General features: G+C 43.6%; 1 protein-coding gene across 2 annotated transcripts in view; it reads left to right on the forward strand.

Annotated features, from left to right (window-relative positions):
* LOC115266987 (epidermal growth factor receptor) overlaps positions 1–25689 on the forward strand; it is a 394905-nt gene extending 369216 nt beyond the window's left edge. For both annotated transcript variants that reach the window (XM_062850055.1, XM_062850054.1), the window contains exons 2-8: positions 13840–14259; positions 20129–20429; positions 20509–21016; positions 21077–21248; positions 21320–21452; positions 21529–21836; positions 21903–25689. In XM_062850055.1, the coding sequence (XP_062706039.1) occupies positions 13840–14259; positions 20129–20429; positions 20509–21016; positions 21077–21248; positions 21320–21452; positions 21529–21836; positions 21903–24178 (4118 nt within the window). In that variant the 3' untranslated portion in view covers positions 24179–25689. The remainder of the gene's footprint in view (positions 1–13839; positions 14260–20128; positions 20430–20508; positions 21017–21076; positions 21249–21319; positions 21453–21528; positions 21837–21902) is intronic.
* Positions 25690–26138: the final 449 nt, after the last annotated feature.

The following is a 26138-nucleotide window of genomic DNA, read 5'->3' on the forward strand; positions in this document are numbered from 1 at the left end:
TACATGTGCACGAAAACCGAACTGATCATTCATATTCGATATATTATCGCAAAACCGTGTTGATCGATGTTAAACATTATGCATTGTTGTCAGTTGTAGAGATAATTTTGAAAAACCAAACTTTACTAAGACAAGTACTCCGGGTTAATATAGATGGCTTGCTCATAATGTGTTACGTTACTTCAATCTACAACTAGATGAACATGAACACCATCCCAATTCAAGTGGATTACATCTTCAGATTTTTAATTACAGTTCGGCAGTGTTGCCAGCTTAAAAAATACTTTTATACTATGCAACATGATATGGCGTTTGACGTCTACTTAAGTAAGGGTGACAAAATAGGGTGTCAGAAAGCTGAGGATATTAAATGGACCTAGCCATCAAAAGTTCGTCTTCTTGCCGAAGTTGTTTCAATTTCTCATAGTGGATCGACTGAGAAGTTTACTGCAGGAATTGAACAGCTACGCAGTCTTTAACACGGAAAACGAACTTTATTACATATTTGCCCGACGTTTCGACACTGGGGTTTTGTGTCATCTTCAGGGGTAACAAGTTGTTCGTTTTTGGTCTTATGCTTCGTCTATCTGTATCTGTCTGGTTGTTTTGTTGTTGGTACATGACAATTTTCGTTTGTCTTATTTTTCAACGGACTGTACGCTGTTGGCGCAAATCTACTTACCCCTGAAGATGACACAAAACCCCGTGTCGAAATTTCGGGCAAACAATAAATTTCTTTTTCTGTATTGAAGACTGCGTAGCCGTTTGATTCCTACAGTTGTTCCAATTTTTTTTGTCAAAAAAAAATCATCTGATCATCATCATCAGAGGGAGTGATTCGAACACACGCAGCAAGAAATATGAGTAGTGAGTCAGCTTGTCTTCCGTATTGAGTCTCTTGGAGCAAAATATCCCCTGCAGAAAGTTCCAACACCAACGAGGACCACATCAACATCGTGGACAGAGGTCATCCTTGCCTTGCAGTACATACCCACCGGCTTGATGTAGGTAACTCGCGTAAATCAAGTTGACACATGGCTCTGCCAAAACCAAGCCGTGAAGGTGACAGATGTGCGCGGGTGTGAAGTCGCAGCGCGACGCGGTGCAAATGGTCAGCCATCATGATGATGATTGATGACCAACGAAAAACTTCACAGCGGCACCACCACCGTTGCGGCGCGCACGGGTGAAACGTGAGAATAGGGTTTTGGAGATTTAACACGAAAGGTCCGAAAGGAAAGGGAAAAAGTTCTGCTTGTTTTGAATAATTACCATGCCGAGGTATGGTACATGGATGGACCAGGAAGGAAGATTGTGGCTCAAGAGGAATGGAGGTCCAATAAATCATGACGACACTAACGAGTTTCGTGAGTGGGACAACTTTTTGCATCGCTTTCGCCAGTCATCCGATCCGAGTAATGAATTATGGTGGAGGTATAGTGATATCTTGAGATTATGAAGGTTTTGTGTATTTGGAAGTACCCATAGCTGTGGAGCAAGCTTTGTCCCAGTTGGAACGTTACACCAAAAGGAAGAAAAGAAGAAAATTTACAAAGTTAGAACGATTTTATTTTAATTCTATGGTGGTTCTAAGGACCACTTGGATTTGATTAAAATAAAAGAACTATTTGAGTTACCTTGATTTTCTTTAATGAGACCATTCCATTTTGTATATTTAATTCATTATTATATTCATGAACAACCGTAAAACCGGAATACCATAATATAGAAAATCATAATGAATAAATATGAATAATCGTAAACCTCACATTTCGTAAATTCTCAAAAATTTCGTTCAAAATGTCATGGATATCCATTTCAGGCAAGCACCAGATTAATATCTCCACCGCTGCATCGCTCAATGCGGCTTCTTAGTCCTGTTGGCTTGCTCAAATCTCGGCATCGCACTTCTCCACACAGTCATGCAGCCATGCAGAGATATTCGAAAGAGATCGTTTTACCGATCCGATCGTATCCCGCCAAGCAAGTCCATCGTCATCGTCCAGCTAGCTGTAGCGATGCACCACGCTCCACCGACAACATCAACACGACAGACACAGACCACTCACATTTGTCACTTTCCACTTTTCTGCCTCACACGGGCTCTGCGGGTCCTACTGCCGTCCATCCTAGAAGGTAACCAGCCAGCAGCGTGTTGTTTTTATTGTACCATTTCCAGGAATTTCTCTTGGCTTCCCGATTTCAGTCTCCCTGTTTCCCGCTTTTTCTCAGTAGAAGTGGGGTTTTACGACGTGGAAGAAAAGAAGTTTTTCTACTAATTAAAAACGTTTATTTTTATGAAGCGTCCCAAAAACGATGACGACTTCTTGATTTTTTTTTTTCTCTGGACATCTTTTGCGCAACATCTTACTGTTTTGAACCACGGTTGTACCTCGATAGGGGGGGATTGAGGGTAAGGCGGGCGTAGTAAGAATCAATTATTTTTTAAATGGGGTTGGAATGTAATTAGAATGGAATTGGAAGCGTATTGGCAGCGAATAGGCAGCGAAGTGGAAGCGAATTGGAAGCAAATTGGAAGCGAATCGAAAGCGAATTGGAAGCAAATTTGAAGCGAATTAGAAGCCAATTGGAAGCGAATTGGAATCGAATTGGAAACGAATTAAAAACGAATTGTAGGCGAATTGTAAACGAATTGGAAGCGAATTGGAAGAAAATTGGAAACGAATGGGAAGCGAATTGGAAGCGAATTAAAAGCGAATTGGAAGTGAATTGGAAGCAAATTGGAAGCGAATTGGAAGCGAATTAAAAGCGAATTGGAAGCCAATTGGAAGCGAATTGGAAGCAAATTGGAAACGGATGGGAAGCGAATTGGAAGCGAATTAAAAGCGAATTGGAAGCGAATTGGAAGCAAATTGGAAGCGAATTGGAAGCGAATTGGAAGCGAATTAAAAGCGAATTAAAAGCGAATTGGAAGCCAATTGGAAGCGAATTGGAAGCGAATTGGAAGCAAATTGGAAGCGAATTGGAAGCGAATTGGAAGCGAATTAAAAGCGAATTGGAAGCCAATTGGAAGCCAATTGGAAGCAAATCGAAAGCGAATTGGAAGCCAATTGAAAGCGAATTGGAAGCGAATTGAAAGCAAAATGGGAGCGAAATAGAAGCGAATTGTACGGAAAATTGGTAGCTAATTGGAAGCGAATTGGTACCGAATTGGAAGCAAATTAGGAGCGAATTGGAAGCGAGTTGGAAGCAAATATGAAGCGAATTGGAAGCGAATCGGAAGCGAATTAAAAATGGAATGAAAGCAAATTGGAAGCGAATTAAAAGCGAATTGGAAGTGAATTGGAAGCAAATTGGAAGCGAATTGGAAGCGAATTAAAAGCGAATTGGAAGCCAATTGGAAGCGAATTGGAAGCAAATTGGAAACGGATGGGAAGCGAATTGGAAGCGAATTAAAAGCGAATTGGAAGCGAATTGGAAGCAAATTGGAAACGAATGGGAAGCGAATTGGAAGCGAATTAAAAGCGAATTGGAAGTGAATTGGAAGCAAATTGGAAGCGAATTGGAAGCGAATTAAAAGCGAATTGGAAGCCAATTGGAAGCGAATTGGAAGCAAATTGGAAACGGATGGGAAGCGAATTGGAAGCGAATTAAAAGCGAATTAAAAGCGAATTGGAAGCCAATTGGAAGCGAATTGGAAGCGAATTGGAAGCAAATTGGAAGCGAATTGGAAGCGAATTGGAAGCGAATTAAAAGCGAATTGGAAGCCAATTGGAAGCCAATTGGAAGCAAATCGAAAGCGAATTGGAAGCCAATTGAAAGCGAATTGGAAGCGAATTGAAAGCAAAATGGGAGCGAAATAGAAGCGAATTGTACGGAAAATTGGTAGCTAATTGGAAGCGAATTGGTACCGAATTGGAAGCAAATTAGGAGCGAATTGGAAGCGAGTTGGAAGCAAATATGAAGCGAATTGGAAGCGAATCTGAAGCGAATTAAAAATGGAATGAAAGCAAATTGGAAGCGAATTGGAAGCGTATAGGAAGCGAATTGGAAGCCAATTGAAAGCGAATTTGAAGCAAAAGGGACCGAAATGGAAGTGAATTGGTAGCAAATTGGAAGCGAATGGTACCGAATTGGAAGCAAATTAAGATCGAATTGGAAGCGAATTGGAAGCAAATTTGAAGCGAATTCGAAGCGAATTGGAAGCGAATTGGAAGCGAATCGGAAGCGAATTAAAAGTGGAATGAAAGCAAATTGGAAGCGAATTGGAAGCGAATTGGAAGCGAATTGGAAGCAAATTTGAAGCGAATTCGAAGCGAATTAAAAGTGGAATGAAAGCAAATTGGAAGCGAATTGGAAACGCGTATAGGAAGCGAATTTGAAGCGAATTGGAAGCGAATTGAAAGAAAATTGGAAGCCAATTGGAAGCAAATCGAAAGCGAATTGGAAGCCAATTGAAAGCGAATTGGAAGCGAATTGGAAGCAAAATGGGAGCGAAATGGAAGCGAATTGGAAGCAAATTGGAAGCGAATTGAAAGCGAATAGAAAGCAAATTGGAAGTGGAATTGGAAGTGGAATTGGAAGTGGAAATGGAAGTGGAATTGGAAGTGGAATTGGAAGTGGAATTGGAAGTGGAATTGGAAGTGGAATTGGAAGTGGAATTGGAAGTGGAATTGGAAGTGGAATTGGAAGTGGAATTGGAAGTGGAATTGGAAGTGGAATTGGATTGGAATTAGAAGTGCAATTAAAAGTGGAATTGGAACTGGAATTGGAAGTGCAATTAAAAGTGGAAAAGGCAGTGACTTGACCCTCAGTACCCCGTATCACACCAGTGCGCGTGATCAACATCGCATTTCTCGCGAAGAAGAACTCTCTGCCATCCTTCCACCAACGCCGCCAAAAAAAATCGCCTCATGCGCCATGGGCTATTAGGCTAAAGTGGCATTAGCTATAATTAATTCTTTATATTTTTCTCCGTTTGTTGGCACACGGCACCATCGCTGGCTGTACCTGCCACGATGGCCTCCGCGAAGAGCGGGGAACCGGTTTGCTCGATTGGCCCTGCTGATGCTCCGAGAAATCCAACCGAGCGACCAACCGAACGATTAAAAACTCAACTCGGACTGATAACAGATGGCCGCACGGCCGCGGAGATTAAAATATTCCGAGAAACGTTTTGTCTTTCGGTTGTTCCGCGGCAGTGGTTGTTGTTGTTGTTGTTGTCTGTGCTACCTGCTTTGTGAGGCTAATTTCGGTTTATTGACATTTTAATTTCTTTCTGTTCTTGTTTGTTGCTGGTCTAGCTGTGAAAAATGATCGAGCGTCTTTGAACATCTAAGAAATATGAGCATTTTGGCATAACTTTTGGTGTTCGGGGTAACAAAATTCTTTATTCATGACAGTCAAAATATGTGTCGAATTAAGAAAAATTCTTGGGTTAATTTTAAGGTAGGATATAGCAGTAGGACGCACTAAATGATTTGCTGCTACCAGCTATGAAATTCCAGATCTCTTTCTGCCTCTATCTCTCTCTCTTCTTGGCGTAACGTCCTCACTGGGACAAAGCCTGCTTCTCAGCTTAGTGTTCTATGAGCACTTCCACAGTTATTAACTGAGAGCTTCCTCTGCCAATGACCATTTTGCATGTGTATATCGTGTGGCAGGCACGAAGATACTCTATGCCCAAGGAAGTCAAGGAAATTTCCTTTACGAAAAGATCCTGGACCGACCGGGAATCGAACCCGTCACCCTCAGCATGATCATGCTGAATACTCGTGCGTTTACCGCCTCGGCTATATGGGCCCTGCCTCTATCTAATATGTTGAAATCGTGTTGTGAATCGATCCAAGAAAGATATTCAGACGAAAAAGTATGTACAACAATCGCACAGTACATATAAAACACGTCTGAGTGGATTGCAACTTCATTGTCACACGTCAAGATGGACAAATTGATGCCATTTCAGCGTCCACTTGACTAGTGTCGCTTGATCCATTTCTAGTAGGATATATCAAATGGACCTAAATGACCTGATCGATTTAATACGTCTATATTTTTCTTATATTCAGTGACTATCGTATACTCTCGTTATTATTATGACTATTAGCTTTAATTTTAAGATTTTCAGCCAGTGACTGATTCATCTTTAAAAACATTCGTTGCTACTTGAGTCATTTTAAAAACTTCAGTATCGTTTATTTTCACACTTAGTAATTCTGCATTGTTTGGCCCCACCAGAGAGGTCCAATCATTTACCTATTTTCACCCGTTATTCCTTCTCACACCGATCAGCCAAAGGAGACGACGACACCCCTCTCTCACGACGTACGAAAGTCAATAAATTTTATTTGCTTAGTAATTTGTTTAAATTAAATCGATAGAGATGGATGGTGCGATTGCTTCTGCTCCTCCAGGCTGTACGACCGTCAGCAACTGCCCCTAGCCCAAGCCGCGGCCATCAGGTCAGCAGGTTTTTATGAAAATGTACACGCAGAGCCGTTTATTCAAATCATGTCCATCAATCGGTTCGGCAGCAATAGCAGCAGCTCAACCGGTCGCGGTAGCCGGATTTAAACGGTGGCCCCAAAAATTTGACGGCTGCTGGTTGGGAGGCAGATGATGGTGTTTAGGAGTAACTGTTTGTGGTTGTCTGTAGAGATATGGTAAAGAGTGCCAGTAATTGCCCAGTGAGGGAAATTGTCGACAGCAGCCGTCAGGATGGGTACCCGTAATTGAATGTTTGTACTGTGAAGCTCTGCCTCTAGCAAATCGAATGTAAATCTAATTGTTGAAGTTTTTTATTTATAAAATGAGCAAGTATATCAAAACAGATACAGATTTATCTTGGACCAGCTTGGACAGCTGCGTTTCCAACTCTACGCACGAATCGAGTACACGCAACATATTTGCAATTCAATTAAAATTTGGTAATGCATGAGCTGCAATTTAAAAAAGTTCTTCGTATTATTTTTGTGCAAAGTGATTCACCTAACTTTTGAAAACGGTGTTTGGAACAAAACTAATTTTTTTTCGTTAAAAAATTGCAACTCTAAAACTATTTGTTGGATCGAAATGTCTTCGAAGATGTTTGAGGTTATTTGAAAGAATTGAAACAAAAAATACACTGAAAATAATACTTATCGCAAATCTATGCTAGATGTCGTGTTATATCAATTTAGCTAAAGCCTTACCCTTCGATTATTATTATTATTATTATTGTAGAAAGCTGAATTCTAGCCTCAAAATTTGCCAAGTAGACGAGGATCGTCAAATGCTTCTATCTGTTTTCTCTCGCGTGAAAAAAATATAAGATAAGAAACCAATTGCTTCAAAATTGACTCAAATAGCAAAAAAAAAACAAGGACCAGTTTTGAAAGAGAATCACAAAACTGTCACTTTGACTTATTCCTCGAAAAAGCAAAGTTCAACCCAAATGAAAGTAGAAAATATTAGTTTCTATCATTTGATACATTTCTAATAATCATCAACATCACTATTACTATTGAAGCTTTTCTTTATTCTTGTTGTAGACATGTTGCACAAATTATGCACATAATATTTTCCTCTGTATTGCAAATCAGTGCCACTTCTTCAATTTCATCATGATCGTTGATTGCCGATCTCGTAGCACGTGCCTGGTTCAATTATCTGCAGAAAGTTTCTCTATGCATGTTCGATCGATGACATTCTAGTAAAATGCCAAGCCGCAAAAAATCAACATTTCATCTGTCATCTTTCCACTTAACCCATGCCCAGTAATCACTTTCTACCCGGCACTGAACGTGATTCAATTTTCATTAATTTCTGATAAATTGCACTTACCGCCGCACTGCGCCAGTGTCTTACTTCTCTGTCGCAAAAGCGTCCCCAATGGGCTCCCTTCTTGTGCAACTTTGACGCACCACATTAGAGACACTGAGGACCAAACCGGCTTCTCGCGTTATGATAATGCACCAGCATCTCACACAAGTTCCTGTACCAACCAACAGGTACACGCACTCACAGAGCGACTATGGATGATTACATAAATTAACATTAATCACCGCCGATGGACCGACCCCAGACTCGGACCGACCAACCGGGAGAGAAGCGGACTAAATTTTCACTCCATCCCACTTATCGGCGATCGTTATCACCGTGCGCCGCCGCACGGTCCTAATCGCCGCCGCTCATCAATCATGTGACATTCCGCGCATGCGGAACCCGTGAACAGTCCAGCAGAGGCGCCTCACGCTTGATCGAGCGCGCGCGCGCCACTTCGCGTGCTCTTTAAAAGCCTTTCGATGCTTTTTTCGATGGATGCGAGATGACGACGACAGCACAGTGGGGGTGACCAGGAGGTCACGCGGTGGCGCGGGAAGACCTACGCACTCTTTGTTTCAGCTGGTTAGATTTTGGCTACCCACCACTTTCGGACTCCTACGCGCGGGAGCGCGTGCAGGTTACATCAAGCCCGAACGAGTGGTCCGAGAGGAAGCTTGGAATTGCGGTAGGGGCACTCCACTACCTCTGCTGGATGCTAGTTGTTCGTCGGGGGACACTGATTTTTGTCAGACGCCACGCTTTTCAAATGTAATGCGCGGCTAGACTATTTGAGACACCGACCGCACTGTCCTGTCCGTAGACGATGAACGGTGGAATTCGTTAGGTACGTACGTGGGATACCCGACCCAAGTGGCCCTGGGTAAATTTGGTCATATTGGAACACATCGCACAGCACGCGGTAATAGGTACGTAGGAGCTCGATTGTTTGTCGCCATTGAAACCACTGAAGCCAACAGCAGGGGGCTTGAGCAAACACAGGCATGGATCACTTTCAATTTCGATGGCCTATTTTAGGTACTGCGCTGACTTTGTGTATGTTCAGCAAGCGATTGTGGGATTTTATGTATTATAATGTAGTTATACAGAAAATTTACGCATTTCATGTGACTGACGAAGTATAATAATCACGTAGAATTATCAGTGAAGCTAGACTGGGTGATAAAGACCCCCTTAATCAATAATTTTATTCACTAGATTGCAACACTGCTCAAGAAAAGTTAAGGAAATTCTTCAATATCTTGAATTATCAGAATATGACAAAATTTTATCAAGACCAAAATGGCAATGTGCTTCAAATGGTATTCAATGTATCATAAAGTTATTCTAAATTATTTCGCAAGATGGCAACTCTCTTGCAATAACAAAGTAATCTATCATATCTTCAATATCAATATTCGCCACAAATGAGATAGTTTGGACATTTGTTCTGGATTAAGATAATGTCGCTCCATTTAGTAATTTGCTAGAGAACATCTAGTATTTGTTATGATTACATTCTATAGAAATCTCTCAGTAACTGGCAACACTGTTCAATTAAAATCATACACACTTGATTTCGCGGTTTCCAAATGAAATAACACACTTACCGAAGAGCACTCATTAATGCTCCGTATAAACTGGAACCTCTTTTTATTCAGTGGTAATCATAATTTCAAAATAAACTTAAAAAGTCATAAAAAGTAGTATTTTACATAAACGCAGACAATGCTTTTAACGAGTACAAGAAACCCCCAGAAATCCTCTGAAATTTCCTGAAACACCCATGTAAATTACTGAAGCGCCTCGTTTACCAAAGTAAACGATCATGACACTCTTTAAAATGGTTCGGAAACCCCCTGATTCGTCTTAAGATCCCTACGAAACTTGGTGGGACCACTCGCAATACTTTTGAGACCTTGAACCTGAAAAACCTGAAGGCCCCTAAATTCTCCTGAGATTTTCTGAAACCCCCTTAAATCTTCATGAGGCCCTTTGAAAGGTTCCTGAGTCTCTCTGGAATCCTTAAATCCTTTGAGAACTTCCAAAACTCCAGTGGAATCTTCTGAGACCTTCTGTATCCTGCTGAGACTACCTCAGACCTTCTAGGACCCCTTGAAGCACACCTGAGACCTCCTGAAAAACACCTGAAACCCCTGAAACCTCCCTCAATCTCCAGAAACCTCCTGAATCGTCATGAGACCTCCTAAAACATCCATTAAATCGCCCTAAATCTCCATGATGTTAACTGAAACGACCCTGATACCTCCTTGAATCAGTCCAAGATCCCCTGAAATGCCTCTGGAACCCCCTGAAACATCCAGTATGCTCCTAAAAGCTTCTAGAATGCATAAAAATCTGTTTGAGACCCCCTCGAACCCCTTCAAACAACCTGGAATCATCCTGAAATGCTCTGAAAAACCTTTAAACAGCTGCAACTGAGCTTTCGTAAACCCTATGAACCACACTGAAACTCCTCGAAATGCACATGAAAACCTATTGGATTTTTTTTCTGAAAACCCCCAGAAACCCTCTAAAACATCTCTGAAATATCTCTGTAACCTTGTGAAACCCTCTTAGCCCCCTCTAAAATTCCCTCAAAGGCCTACAAAACTCTCTTAAATCTTCTAAAATTTCACTTCGCTATAACTTTTTGAACTTTTGGTAGAAGTTTTTCACTTAAAACACCAGTTAAAATTTAAAACACTTAACTTTTACTATCTATCCTTATCTTCGGACAATGTAGCGAAAAAAAATGCCCGTCCTTTCTAGTTTTTCTTTAAAAGTTTATTTTTTTTAGAATTTCTGTTGCAAAACATAAGTGGTTTTAAATTTTAAATTATCCTGAAATTTATCAAAAACACCTGAAACCTCTTTGAAACTGCCCTGTAACTTACTTGAAACCCCTGCCTTGGAGTTTTGACTGTTTTGACCAAATTTGGAGCATTTTTCCATAGTTTTCATAGGGTGACGCTAGAACAAATCTTTTTTTTTTTGCTTTAGCTTTTTTGTTTCAAATTTCTCGTCAAAGTAGCCTAAGAACCACTTTCAGAGCTTCCAAAAACGCACATTTTCATGCGCGGAGAATCTTGCTACGTCATTTCGTTCAAAGATCATTGTCAAAGATTTTCTAGAAAAAAACAGGCATTTTTTAAGTATTTTTGAGTTTTAAGTTACAAAAATAACACCCCTCTAATTTTTGGATATGTTTTATAACCACATTTCTCTTTTGAATGCGGGCAAAAAATATTTTTTATGTTTGCGCCAACCCGTCATATCACCTTCTCAAAAAACTATGATTTAAAAAAAACACCTGTGACTATTGAACCAAAAGAGATAACGACCGTGTCAGCGCACGCCGCGTCTTCAAATGCTCTAGAAATGTTTGTTGGGCGACTTTGATGAAAAATGGAAACTGAAAATGTTAATGCCAGAAAACCGGTTTTTCTTCAACCACCCTAAGCTAATTCAGAAGAATATGTCTAGATCGGTCAATTTTAAAGCTACATAAAACTGTCTTCAGCAAACTTGCTCAAAATTGGTAAATCTACAATTTTCCGAAGAATGTATATAGTTATTCATGCAAACAAAAAAGTTTGGTTTTCAATTTCTTTGAAAATATGGACCACACTAATTTTCATGCACATTGGAAAGAGGAACTTATTATTAGGGACAACTTTGTAGAAGACCATATTTATCTAAAAAATCATTTAAAGGCGCTGAATGCATCTTTCCTAGTAAATTTGATTTGTGGACCACTGTGCAATGATAACTATGCCCAGGAAGACGAGAGAATTTTCCCGACCGGAATGGAAATCGAACCCGCCGTCTCGGAATTGGCGATCTATAACCCTAACCACTAGGCTAACTAGAGACCCAATCTGCAAGATATTTCACTATCGTTATTGCTTTAAGATCGATGTTATCTGGCGAAACTCTCGTCATTCAACAGTGCGCAGAATGTCAAGCATCTGTTAGTTTGGAGTTTCGTTCCAGCGTCCCACACCCTCGCTGTAACCTTGCAACGTTTTCAATCAGCAGCAGCGATTCAAACACACCCCCAAATTCCGCACAGAGATTGAGATCAATCGCCTCGAGCAGCCACCCGTTCAAACTCGACCCCATCATTACGCTTCCGCTCAATTAGTCGCCCACCCTAAAACCGCTTTGTTCAATACAGACATCCATCCACCACACGATTGATCCAGTCAGCGCAGCGGCGATGGTGGCAGTTGCACTCTGAGCTACTGCTGCTGCCACTGACCAAGCACCAATCAATTTCCGCGCAAACTCCCGCTCCCGACAGCGCAAATGACGCACACATCTCGCTTTTTTTCCCGCCCGTGCGTGTCCCCAGCAGAAGCACTTTACCCGTTCGTTGCACAAAACTCGGCTGGCTCAGGGGTGCCAGCCTGGATTTAAGTTCTCCCGAGGTATCAATTACAACAACCAGCACCAGCAAACTCCAAAATCCGCCTTATCATCGCTGCCACCACCGCACCGGTTGGTCCTTGTCCCGATCTTGAGCCGCGTGTGTGTATGTGTTTGCAGCAGCACCACACCACAATCGAGTTCTATCGCTTAAAAATATTTTAATTTAATTACACGTTTTCAGTTTAGTCAGTCAGTCAGTCAGTTGGAATGGCCGAGGCTTACCACTTCGATAAGTAATAATGATAGGGTCGACTCGTCAGGTCGTCGGTTGGCTCGAATCAACTCCCGAAAGCCGAAATCTCTCGCCTTGCTCCACCACCGACCGAAGTTGTTCGGTAGTCCAAAAACAGGCACACCTAATCCTCCGGAGCGGCAGCAGCAGCAGCAGCAGCAGCAGCATCAACGGACGAATTAGGCAAAATGGTTATTTTATTATTTTTCTTCCACTTGATCTTGATGTGGTTTGGGTTGGTGGTGGTGTTGTTGCCTTCGATCTCCGCACTACTGGGATGCTGCGGGGAGAGCGAGGGACATGCGGTCGCTCCGTTCAGAGCCATATAATTTGACCTTCTTTAGATTTGCTCCATGATTGATTTCTCGATATTTAAGTGTTTTCTACTTGGATGCCTTTTCGGTTGAGGGATTCTTCCAGCAACCGAGTTCATTCCATAAGGCGAGTTTGACGAAATTTGCCTGTCGTGAAGTCGCGCCAAACGCGAAAGCGCGCCTTCAGCTGTAGCCTTTGCCATCTGACCTAGCAGCGGCATTCAAAGGAAATTTCTCCGAAAAGACTTCAACGATTCATCAAGCGACGAGCCCGAAAAATGTGCGACTGCGACGATTTATGGAGACACTGCCCACTACAATGGTTCGACGATGACCATCTGGTCACTGAAAAGATCCGATTCATCCCACCCCAGCGCTGGGTTTCGAAATCCCAATGCAGCCTCCGGGCCAATCACTCTGATTTTATTGAACAACCATCGCCATCGCATCTCATTAGCATCTGATGGCGGTAGCGCCGCCGAGTGGTGACGGCAGCAGAGCTGACAACAACAACACCGCACTCTTGTGTAACAAGTACTAAACTACGTTGTTGCTTTCCCTTTGACGGACAGCTACAGCATCCCCTTGAAAGACCTTGAACAACTTCCTTCGGGCCGGAAATGCCTAATGATGGTCACCAGATCCGTACAAATGATTAGCCAAAATCGTTCAATTGCCATCATCGTTTTGCGTTGGAACACCCGCGCGATCTTCAAGCATTTAAACTCCATCTTAACGTCCAACGGTGGCGCAGATCGCTTTGGGGCGCACTTCCAGTGTGTGCGTGGCTCTAATTGCCACACACCGCTTAGGTCCATTAAATGCCGTCGTCGTACATTAAACCGAACCAATCGATCGATGGATCGGTTGGAATTCCTCGAACGCCGATGTAATCTGTCATGACTCCACCGAACCGGCTACGTTCCGCAGAAATCATCGTGATCTTAATTGTGTATGCTAATATCTTGCCTGCTTGACGATAATTATTACTGCTGGCAGAATGGCTGACCTATTCGCTTCTACGAAGCCAATGGACAGCGGATTAACAGCCCATAAAAAGCATTTTTCTAATGACAGCATTTCTTCTTTTTATTGCAGTTTGCATCGGAACCAACGGACGCATGTCGGTGCCTTCGAACCGCGAGTACCACTACAAAAACCTCCGGGATCGATACACCAACTGTACCTACGTGGATGGCAACCTGGAGATCACCTGGATCCAGAACACCTCGTACGATCTGAGCTTCCTACAGCACATCCGGGAGGTGACCGGCTACGTGCTGATCAGCCACGTGGACATTCCGCAGGTTATTTTGCCACGACTGCAGATCATCCGAGGTCGCACGACGTTCAAGCTGAACAAATGGGAGGACGAATTCGGGCTGTTTGTGTCGTTCTCGCAGATGAACACCCTGGAGATGCCAGCGCTACGGGATATATTGAGCGGGTCAGCCGGAATATTCAACAACTACAATCTGTGCCACGTGAAGACCATCAACTGGGACGAAGTGCTGTCCGGTAAGTATCTGACCATGATTAACTACTTGATCACCTTTACAAACGTTATCAGTATGGAACGTCTTGAAGCCCTCTTGAAACCGTCAGAAATGCCCCTGGAACTCCCCTAAAACTCCCCTAAAACTCAGTGGAAATCCTTTGAAGCACCCTTAAACGCCTCTGAAACCTCCTGAAACGCTTTGAATTCTTTGAAATGCCTCTGATACCCCCTTAACCATTCAGAACGCGCGCCTGTTAGAAACTTAAACTGCACCGCGTTCACGCTGTATACGACTAGTGAGGTTTTTTGGTAGTGTTGTACTTTTTACAACGGCGTGCTGATGGGTTAAATCAATGTGCAACTTATCTGGAGTGCCTGAAGAGCCCTCTAAAACCCTTCTAGAACCTCATGTAATGCCCTGAAATGCCTATGAAAACCCTCTCATATTCACCTGACTGTCTATGAAGTCCCTTTAAATTCATCTGATTCCTCTTGGAACTTCCTGACACACTCTACTATGCAATATAACGTCTAAAAACGTCCTGAAATCCTCCTGAAACACCCGTGAAGCGCAGCTGACAGCCTATGAAGCACTCTAAAACCCCTCTGAAACCTTATGAAACGCCCTGAAACGCACTGAAAAGCCTCTGAAACCCTCTTTAAATTATCGTGTAGCTTATCTGAGCGCATGGGAAGCTTTCTAAAACCATTCCAGAACCATTCCAGAACCTCATACCCTTTAATGTCTATGAAAACCCTCTGAATCCTCCGTAACATTCACCTGACTGTCTATAAAGTCACTTAAAACTCCTCTGAATCCTCCCGAAACATCCTGATACGTCCTACAATGCAATGTAACGTCTTAAATTGCCCTGAAATGCTCTTGAAATACCTGAAACCTCCGTGAAGCTTAGCTAAGAGCCTATAAAGCACCCTAAGCCCCCTCTGAAACTTTCTGAAACGCTTTGAAACACCTCTAAAATTCCCTTGAACGTCCGCGAGGCTTATTTGAGCGTCTGGGAAACCCCCTAAGGCCCTCCTGGAACCTCGCGTAAAGCCCTGAAACGCATTGAAACGCCTAGAAACGCCTCTGAAAACCCCATGAAACCCCCGTATCATTCACCTGACAATCTAATCTGATTGCTTATCGACTTGAATGGATATGGGGATTCTCTCGGCTTTTGCGGTCGGTGACAGCAGCGAAAACAAGTTTGCCTCAACTTCCGACGGTTTCGGTTTATTTTAAACCTTCTTCAAGGGATTAAAGGCTTGCTTTCTTGTTAGAATCCATGGAAGCCCATTAAACATTGTCCAACGGAATTTGGATGACGCCACCTTCGATTTGCTGTATCGATACGTTTGGTAGACGCTGTAGTGGTATAAATTGTTCCCTTAGCTTTTAAGCTTATTTTTGCTTCGCTTTTAGCAGAGCTTTTTAGGTTTTGATCGCCTACACTTTTATCGACACCTACTGCTGTCACCGACTGCAAAAGCCGAGAAAATCCCCATATCCTGATAATCTATTAAGCCTTTTAAACTACTCTGAAACCTCATGACACATCCTGAAACACCCTAAAACGCATTGAACGCTTTTAAATGCTTCTGAAACCCCACATAAATCATCGTGAAGCTTAACACAACGCCTTCATCCTTCGGGACTTCATCCTTAAAACCTTTCTGGAACCTCGTTTTAATGCCCTGAAATATATTTAAACGCCTTGAAACACCCCGTGAAGCTCAACTAAGAGCCTGTGAAGCACCCTAAAATCCCTCTGAAACCCCCCGATACGCCCCTGAAACTCCCTCTGAAGCTCACTGAAACCCTTCTGAAACCTCATGCAATGCACTGAAACGCCCTGAAACGTCTGAAATCAACCTAAAACTCCGTTGAAGCTAAGCTGGAAACCTATGGAGCACCCTAAACCCCTAAAAAAATCATGTCAGCATCAAGTACTTGGGGTCTTCAAGAGCTACCTTGTGGGTAATCGAAACTACAAGCGTTACTTATGATCTCTCATTCTATTACGAACTAGTGAAGTTTGTACTCACCCCCTTAAATTCACCTGAAACCAAGGGTAGAATGCGGCTTGAAACTCTTTGCCCGCCGTACTTTCTGCTACGAGACAGCCGAACCAACTCAAACGTGGCAAATTTGTGCAATCGAATGTGTAGTGTTCACTCAATTTGCCGTGCGCTGGAGCTCTCTTCTCTTCCGAACTCTGACTCTCTCTGTGCTTGATACGTAAGATTGTTTCAGCAGCGTATCTGAGAATATCCTGGGAGATACAAGAGGGATTTCCGATGAGTTTCAGTGTGTGTCTCCGGGGAGATTCCGAAGCGCTTCTTCTTCTTCTTCTTCTTCTTCTTCTTCTTCTTCTTCTTCTTCTTCTTCTTCTTCTTCTTCTTCTTCTTCTTCTTCTTCTTCTTCTTCTTCTTCTTCTTCTTCTTCTTCTTCTTCTTCTTCTTCTTGGCGTAACGTCCTCACTGGGACAAAGCCTGCTTCTCAGCTTAGTGTTCTATGAGCACTTCCACAGTTATTAACTGAGAGCTTCCTCTGCCAATGACCATTTTGCATGTGTATATCGTGTGGCAGGCACGAAGATACTCTATGCCCAAGGAAGTCAAGGAAATTTCCTTTACGAAAAGATCCTGGACCGACCGGGAATCGAACCCGTCACCCTCAGCATGGTCATGCTGAATACCCGTGCGTTTACCGCCTCGGCTATATGGGCCCTCCGAAGTGCTTCATGGGGCGTTTAAAGGCCTCTTTCAGACCATCCAAGCGGCTTCGGGACCGTTTCAGGAATATCTCAGTGAATTTCAGGACGTTTGAATTGGTTCGAGAGGTGTTTCATGAACGTCGCGGGAGTTTGAGGGGCGTTCGGTGCGGTTCCAGGACATTTCAAGAAGCCCCAGTGAGGTTCCAGTGGGATTCAGCGTATAGGGCATTTCAGGTGCGTTTTAAGGGATATTAGGATCTTTGCGGGTTCTAAGGGGTTTCGGAAGCATGTAGGAGTTTTCAGAAACGTTTTGAGGATTTCAGGGAAGCCTCAGTTGGTGTCAAAAGCATTTTGAAAGGTATCAGAGGAATTTTGGGGAGTTTCGGAACTTTTAAAGGAGTTTTAGTGTCATTTCAGGGGGTCTTTAGGGATTCCGTGAGCATTTTAGGGGTTGCCAGGGGTTTTCAGGAAAGTTTCAGGATGTTTTCAGGTGCGTCTCAGGGGTTATCAAGTGGATTTCCGAAAAGGGTTTCAGAAGCGTTTTAACTCACCCAAAGAACCTTTCTTAGGTTTCACGGCGTTGCAAAGGGGTTTAGTTCAGCGGGTTTGGAAGGGTTTCAGGGGACTGCAGAAACATTTTGGGGGCTTCTAGGGTATTTAGGAAGCATTTTGAGAGTTATCAGGAATATTAGGTGGTTTCAGGGATCTTCACAGGGGTTTCATTGTGTTTACAAGGATTTAAAGGGTTACCGGAGCCCTGAAACGTTTTCAATGTTTTTCAAATAACATTTAGATTTAGGTTTAGGTTTAAAAAGCCTTAAGAGTTTTTGGTAGCTTCAAGGGAGTGTTTTAGGGGGTTTCATGTGTATTTTTTTAGACGTATTTTAGGGGATTTCTGAGGGTTCAAGGGGTTCTAGCAGCGTTTCAGGGTTTTCAGAGCGTTGAAGAGGGTTTCAAGGATGCCTCAGATAAAACCCAGAAGATAAAAGCATTTTAAGGGAATTCAGGAGGATTCAAGGCATTTCAAGTGCTTACCGGGCAGTTGTTTCATTAATTCGATGTTCAAATTGGATTCAAAGCAAGAATTTCATGAGAATTTCAAGGCAGTTGGAGTACTCCCTAGCCCTGGAGCCCGTTTGGACTCACTGCAATTCCTGAATCTCCCTTGGAAATTCACTGAAGCCGTCCCTTGACCCCTATACATGTCCATAACTTACCCTTAAATGTTCCCAAAAACCACTCGAAACTACCTGAAATGCTTCTTAACTCCCTTGAGACACCTTGAAACATGCGCAAAATCCTCTAAAGCTCCCCTAAAAGCCTTTTGAAACCTACTAAGGTGCCCACATTCTCAATGCCCCCTGGAAGCCCTCTGGAACCCCTGGAACACCACTGAATTCCTTAAGGATCACCCTGTACTGAAACTGTCTTTGATCTGTAATATCTTGTCTATTCTTAAAACTGTGAATTTGAACCTGTCAATTAACGTAACCAAAAGCCCCGCTTAGCGAAATTCATTAAAATGCCTTGAATCTTTCCAATCCTTAAGAAATCTTTCAAAACATCTTGAAACGCCTTAAACCCCTCAAAAACGCTCCTGAGACCCATATTGTCTTACCTTAATTCCTCCTGAATCTTCTGGGACCCCATGAAATCCACTGAAACGTCTCCAAACACCTCTCAGGAACTCTTATGGATGCTCCTAAAGACCCCTGAAGTCCTCCTGAAGACCCCCGAAGTCCTCCTAAACCCCCTTGAATCATCTGGAAATCCTTTTGTGACACCCCTGAAACTATCTTGAAGCCTGCTGAAACCTCCTGAAACGCTTTGAAATCCCAAGTAACAATTCTACAACCAATTAGTATTGTAGAGGTTTTGTTTAGTTTAGTTTAGTTTCAAGCACCCCATCTTGTCAATTTGACTAAAAAATGTCACTTGGGATCTCTTTGAAACCTCTTAGAAACCTTTTGGAAACCTCTGAAGCCCCTGGGTCATCCGAGAACCGATCGGGACCCCTCGGAAACGACTAGAAACTTTTCCGAAACTCTGATGGGACTAAGAATCACTTTATTCTAACTTTGAAATTCCATATGGGATGGGGTAATAGGAATCAACATCAGCTTGGGTTATTAATTGGCCACCCGTGCTGACCTGAGCAGAGCAGTTGACTCATATCACGGTCATCGTCAAAATCTCTGTATCAATAACCGATATTTATTGTATTACTGACGACTTGATATTGTAATCATACACATGTTTATGTTGCCCTTCACAGGCATGTACCAATTTGCTGGTACTAGGAAAAACTTGAAAATTTGAAGACACAGAATGTTGATTATTTGTCAAATTGAGACATGAAATTGCGATAAAAAAAACGTGTTCTGGTGGAAATCGAACCCATGGCTCCGTATTCGCTAGACCAGCGCTTTAATCAACTAAGTCACAGACCATTTTTCCGCGATTTTTTGGTACAGGTACTACGGTTCGTTTAAGGACAGACTTGTTAGAATCCCAATATGGCCGCCACAATGGCAGACTTTGGCACCTGTTCACGATTTTGAGAGCACAAATCTCTTCGTAAACAACACCAGCGCACCTGATGTTCTCATATTAAGCTCATTACAAGTGAGCAGGAACAAAATAATAAAATGCACTGTTGTTTGAAGCTTGCTTCTTGAGATTGGTGCGTCTGAAGTGCCGATGCACTGTTGAAACGGGATTTCAAGACGTTTGGCTTTAAAGGAAAGTTGAACTGCTGGAGGTAATGGCAGTTGATATGAGGATGGTGTAGGATCTCTTGTCTCGCTACCTACTTCTACAAATGGGACATGTTGAGTTATGGTTTCGATTGAAGAATAAATTCATGATTCGACAGCTTTTAACGGATAGGGCAATCGTAAAAAATTGACTTATCGTTGCAATGCAATTCGAACAATTAAATTCTATGATGTGTGCCATCGTCATCGAACGATCTTCCTTCGCATGAGAAGCACACCACAACCTATGTAGACTGACCCCACCCTTGGTGCTTACAGCACTAAAAAGAGTTCTGGAAATGTACTCCAGGCGAAAATACTGCCATGTCTTGGAGTGCAACATTTCCCTATAACCATATTCAAATATTTAAAATTATTTTACATCACTAATCGGTTACTATTCTGATTTCCAGATTCCAAAGCCCACTACCGGTACACGTATAACTTCACCTCGCCCGAACGGGACTGTCCGCCGTGTCACCCGAGCTGCGAGGTCGGCTGCTGGGGCGAGGGAACCCACAACTGTCAAAAGTTCAGCAAACTGAACTGCTCTCCTCAGTGCTCGCAGGGGCGCTGCTTCGGATCGAAGCCCCGCGAATGCTGCCATCTGTTCTGTGCCGGTGGCTGCACGGGTCCTACCCAGAAAGACTGCCTAGCCTGTAAGAACTTCTACGACGATGGCGTGTGCAAGCAGGAGTGCCCGCCCATGCAACGGTAAGATCCCTGTGCACCCAACAATCAATCACAATCACATATGTATCTAACTCGATCCTTCCCCATCCCACCCGAACAGTTACAACCCAACTAACTACCTCTGGGAGCCGAATCCAGAGGGCAAGTACGCCTACGGAGCCACCTGCGTGCGGAACTGTCCGGAACATCTGCTCAAAGACAACGGAGCTTGCGTGCGAACGTGCCCATCGAACAAGATGGCCCAGAACGGAGAGTGCGTCCCGTGTAATGGAGCTTGCCCGAAAACCTGCCAAGGCGAGGGAATCGTCAATTCCGGTAACATCGACAAGTACAAGGACTGTACCATCATCGAAGGATCGTTGGAAATTCTCGATCAGACATTCGACGGGTACCAGCAGGTGTTCAGCAACTTCTCGTTTGGGCCACGCTACATCAAAATTCACCCGGATCGGTTAGAGGTGTTTTCGACACTGAAAGAAATCAGCGGGTTCATCAACATTCAGGGTTTCCACGCGGACTTCAAGAATCTGTCGTACTTCCGGAACCTGGAGGTGGTTGGCGGACGTCAGCTCAAGGAGAATCTGTTCGCTTCTGTGTATATTGTAAAGGTATGTTGAACAAGAAACCTTGCCAACAACCACTCATTCTAACCGATTTGTATTCCCCAGACATCCCTTCAATCTCTGGAGCTAAAATCCCTGAAACGGGTCAACTCGGGCGCCATCGTCATCCTGGAGAACGATCACCTGTGCTACGCGCAGGAGATCGACTGGTCCAAAATCAAGAAGTCGGCCGATCACGAGAGTGTGATACAGTCCAACCGGAATCCCAAGACTTGCCGTAAGTAGTTGTTTGATACCATTGGAGGCCTATTGAATGGGTATACTCACCGGCTTGTTGTTCTATTTCAGACGAGGCAGGAATGTTCTGCGACGAACAGTGCACCAAGGCGGGCTGCTGGGGTAAGGGACCGGAACAGTGTCTCGAGTGCAAGAACTTTGTTTACCAGGGCAAATGTTTGGACAGCTGCAAGAGTCTTCCAAAGTAAGTTTACCGCTTTTGAACGAATTCTAAATCAGGTGACACTAACAATTTCCTTTTTTCCCTTCTTATGAAACAGAATCTACCAAGTCAACTCGAAAACGTGTGGAGATTGTCACCCAGAGTGTTTGGATTCATGCTACGGACCCAATGCCGACAACTGTGGATCGTGCGTCAACGTTAAGGACGACAAGTTCTGCGTGTCGGAGTGCCCGATCACCAAGTTCAACCAGAACGGAACCTGCGTCGAGTGTCACAAAACTTGCATCGGATGCAACGGACCGGAGGGTACGATCGCCCCCAATGGATGTATTTCGTGTGATCGAGCCATCATGCGAAGCGATGGCACGGTCGAACGGTGTCTGATGAAGGATGAACCCTGTCCAGGTAAGATGAAAATTCCCAGAGATTGACTGTTTCAGAGTACTAAATTTATTTATTTTTTTCCAACAGATGGTTACTACAGTGAACGCGTCGAACAGGACGAAGGTCCCCTGAAACATCTGTCTGGAAAGTCGGTATGCCGCAAGTGTCATCCACGCTGTAAGAAGTGCACCCAGTACGGATTCCACGAGCAAGTCTGCCAGGAATGTGCTAGCTACAAGCGTGGTGAACAGTGCGAGGATGAATGTCCGATCGATCACTTCGTCAACGAAGAAACTCGTGAGTGTCTACCGTGTCACGCGGAATGTCGCGGATGTCGAGGATTCGGCGAGGATCAATGCCTGGAGTGCCGCAACCTGAAACTGTACGAGGGAGATCCCTATGATAACTCCACGGCGTTCAACTGTACCTCAACCTGTCCGCCGACACATCCGTTCAAGCATTTCCCGGTGGAAACCAGCAAGATTGGACCGTACTGCTCTGCCGACCAGGTTCAAAGTGGATTCCGACTGGAGACATCGACGACTCCGCTCCTGCTGCTTGCGATACTGGTTCCGCTGGCGCTAATCATCTTTGTAATGGGTATGGCCTATCTGTATTGCACGCAGAAGAACAAGAAAGATGCCGTCAAAATGACGATGGCGTTGGCTGGATGCGAGGATTCCGAACCGCTGAGACCGACTAACGTTGGACCTAATCTGACCAAGTTGCGAATCGTCAAGGAAGCGGAACTGCGTCGGGGTGGTGTCATGGGCATGGGTGCGTTTGGTCGGGTGTTCAAGGGTGTCTTGATGCCGGAGGGCGAGAGTATCAAGATTCCTGTGGCGATCAAGGTGTTGATCGAGATGTCCGGGTCCGAGTCGAGTAAGGAGTTTTTGGAAGAGGCATACATCATGGCGTCGGTTGAGCATCCGAATTTGCTGAAACTGCTGGCAGTTTGTATGACTTCCCAAATGATGTTGATCACGCAGTTGATGCCTTTGGGATGTTTGTTGGACTACGTGCGCAACAACAAAGACAAGATCGGATCGAAAGCTCTGTTGAACTGGTCTACTCAAATTGCCCGTGGTATGGCTTATCTGGAAGAGCGAAGACTTGTGCATCGTGATTTGGCCGCTCGAAACGTGTTGGTTCAGACACCTTCCAGCGTGAAGATTACTGACTTCGGATTGGCAAAGCTTTTGGACTACGATTCAGATGAGTATCGTGCGGCTGGTGGAAAGATGCCGATCAAGTGGTTGGCCTTGGAATGTATTCGCCACCGAGTGTTCACGAGTAAGAGTGATGTGTGGGCGTTCGGCGTTACGATATGGGAGTTGATGACTTACGGTGCCCGACCTTATGAGGACGTTCCGGCAAAGGACGTTCCAGAACTGATTGAAATGGGTGGAAAACTTCCACAGCCGGATCATATTTCGCTGGATGTGTACATGATCTTGATTTCTTGCTGGCACTTAAATGCCGATGCTCGTCCAACATTCACAACTTTGGAAAAGACCTTTGCCGAAATGGCTAGAGATCCTGGTCGATATCTGAGTATCCCAGGCGATAAGTTCATGAGACTGCCCTCGTATACCAATCAGGATGAGAAAGACTTGATCCGTACTCTTGCACCGGTGGCTGAAGCTGGAATTCCTGGAACTATTGTCGAGGCCGAAGAATACTTACAACCGAAGACACGGCCGGCCTTAATGCTTCCTCCGTCATCAATGGAGAAGTCAGACGATATGTCCAAGTCTATGCGCTACAGCAAAGATCAGCTAAAGACGGACGAAGAATCGGACCGAAATGCGCGTGAAGTCGGCGTCAGTGGAATGCGACTGAATCTACCACTGGACGAGGACGACTATCTGATGCCAACTTGCCAAAGCCAAGCACCGTCGGTTCCCGGTTACATGGATTTGATCGGTGTTCCCGCTAGTGTTGATAATCCAGAGTACCTGATGGGATCCGCCGGTAGCAATATCAGCACAGGCCTTCCAACTCCACCGCCGGTGACGCCGTGCAGCAGCGGTATTAGCACTACTACTCCCAATAGTCCCGTAACTAGCATACCTCCTAACATTAGCATCATTAGCACCAATCCTAGCAACAGCAATGCCAACATTACCGCTAGCATCATCAATAACAACAACACCGTTGTTGCCAACCATGCCATCGAAAAGGAAGAAGCCATACCATTGCCGCACACGACGCTCAACGAACCCCAGGCAGCCCCGCCAACGCAGACCTTGGGTATCCCACTATCGCCAACAGAAACGATAGAAACCACTTCCGAGCATGAGTACTACAACGATCTGCAACGGGAACTGATTCCGCTACATCGGAACGAAACTACGGTGTGATCTGACCACTGAACCGCGGCGGCGCACACCAAACCCCAATTGTACAGAACTGAACTTCCATTCTGATTAATCATCATAGGCGAAATATTAGGAGATTTTTAATGAAAGAAACATCGAATGAAGCAACTTTATATAGCAATCGAATTAGCATACAAAAAAGTTCAAAGTTTGTATCGTAAGTGCCTTCAATACATGTAACGTTTAAGGGAACTAGGGAATAGTGGAACTAGTTGGAGATAAAATCGATCGTGCCTTTATCAGCGAAGTGGTCCTCCGGGATACCACTTCCGAACACACAATTGTACATATAGTCGTGTTTATAACGGATATTTAAACTGAACATAGCTAGCGATGGATAGCTTATACAATAGTGTACTTAAAATCATCGTCGGAAGATGTTGAACAATTTTAACAAAGCGAAGAGTTTGAGCCAAGTACAATACGGCGGAAGCTGCCCTTTTTGGAAAAGATTCTGACAGTGTGTAATGGTCATAAAACCGATACCCTGTCCAGTGGTTTGAGTCAGCAAAGTCGATCGGTGGCAGACAAAATTGGCTAAAATCTAAAATTTTATGTATTTCATTTGTTTTAATCTGTGATACTATTTATAATCGAATGTCAAATTTTATACAATCTAGGTTTTACTACAAAGACAACGGTTTAAGAGTACATATATATATTAGGCATCAAGCAATAGCAAGTATATGTGGTAGTCGATAGAAAATAAAAAATTGATTTCAAGCGTAAATGTCTGCATAAATCCATTTAACGATCTACATACGATTAACATTCGTTCCACATATACAACCCATCAAACAACGAATATTTTCATGATAACGCAACTGGTACTTCTCAACGCACTCACACATATCAACTAGTATCGCATACTACTTAACGCAATCTTAAAAAAGCAACCATTTTGAAATCTCTCCTCGAAGCGTAATTTTTTGGCCGCGTACTATGCCCTTCAAAACCCTTATTTGTACATATCTCCTATACTTTAAGGCACCGTCAGCCAGACGCGGTGCACCGTGTCGAATTGTAAATATTTCGGTCGAAGTCTCTGTAATGCCCTACTTAATTATGCTGCGGTTTTGAGAGGATTGTACGACAAAATCCCGGAAATCAGGGCCGTAGGCTAGATGTACCCAACACCGGAACGGTGATTTGGAGTGTAAGTTATAGCAAAATCGACGAGGGATGTGTGAATTCACTGGGAAATTAGGAAAATGTGCCATGTTTCGTACATGAAAATAAATTTAAAAATCGTAATGTTGGGGTTTTCAGTGGTCCTCCATTGGAATCCAAGCGTAAAATAACATAAAACAAAAACAAAAAAACTCACTGTAATCTTAAACAAGAGAAAAATAAAAAGGCTATTCGACTGTTAGATAAGCGAAGAAGGCACAACAAAAGCTAGGGTACGACTGTATTGGAGGATAAATTGTTAATGTTTCTAAGTTATATATGTATTTTGAACATTTCAAATAAAATGGGAAAATTATTCAAAAGGAAGTGTTTTGATATATGACACAAATGATGACCATTTCAACCAAAAGTTTGTCCACCCTCCACCTTGATCCTCACTCAATGGTTATTGTATGTTTTATGAAATCGGATCTCTGTCGTGGACAAGCTTCATGGGCGATTAAAAATGCGAAGATTGGTTCCGACAACTTGGACTATGAACACGTCGTGGTCCCGGAGAAATGAGCGGAAACGGAGACCTGTTTTCAGAGTTTTGTTGCAACAATATCATGGTGATTGGGGGATCTCTCTTTCCCCATCGACCAGTGTACCAAGTGACATGGTTTTCCAAGTGACCGTGACACCGTCACGGTCATGGAATGTCAAATCGATCACATCACATCGAGAGGAAAGTGAAACGCTCCTGTAGACGGGACGAATGAGCGTGAACTTCTTTTACTCTTCGATAGCTCACGGCGCCTCAGTGGGACTA

This window comes from Aedes albopictus, chromosome 2 (genome assembly GCF_035046485.1).
Source record: "Aedes albopictus strain Foshan chromosome 2, AalbF5, whole genome shotgun sequence".
Taxonomy (NCBI): Eukaryota; Metazoa; Arthropoda; class Insecta; order Diptera; family Culicidae; genus Aedes; species Aedes albopictus.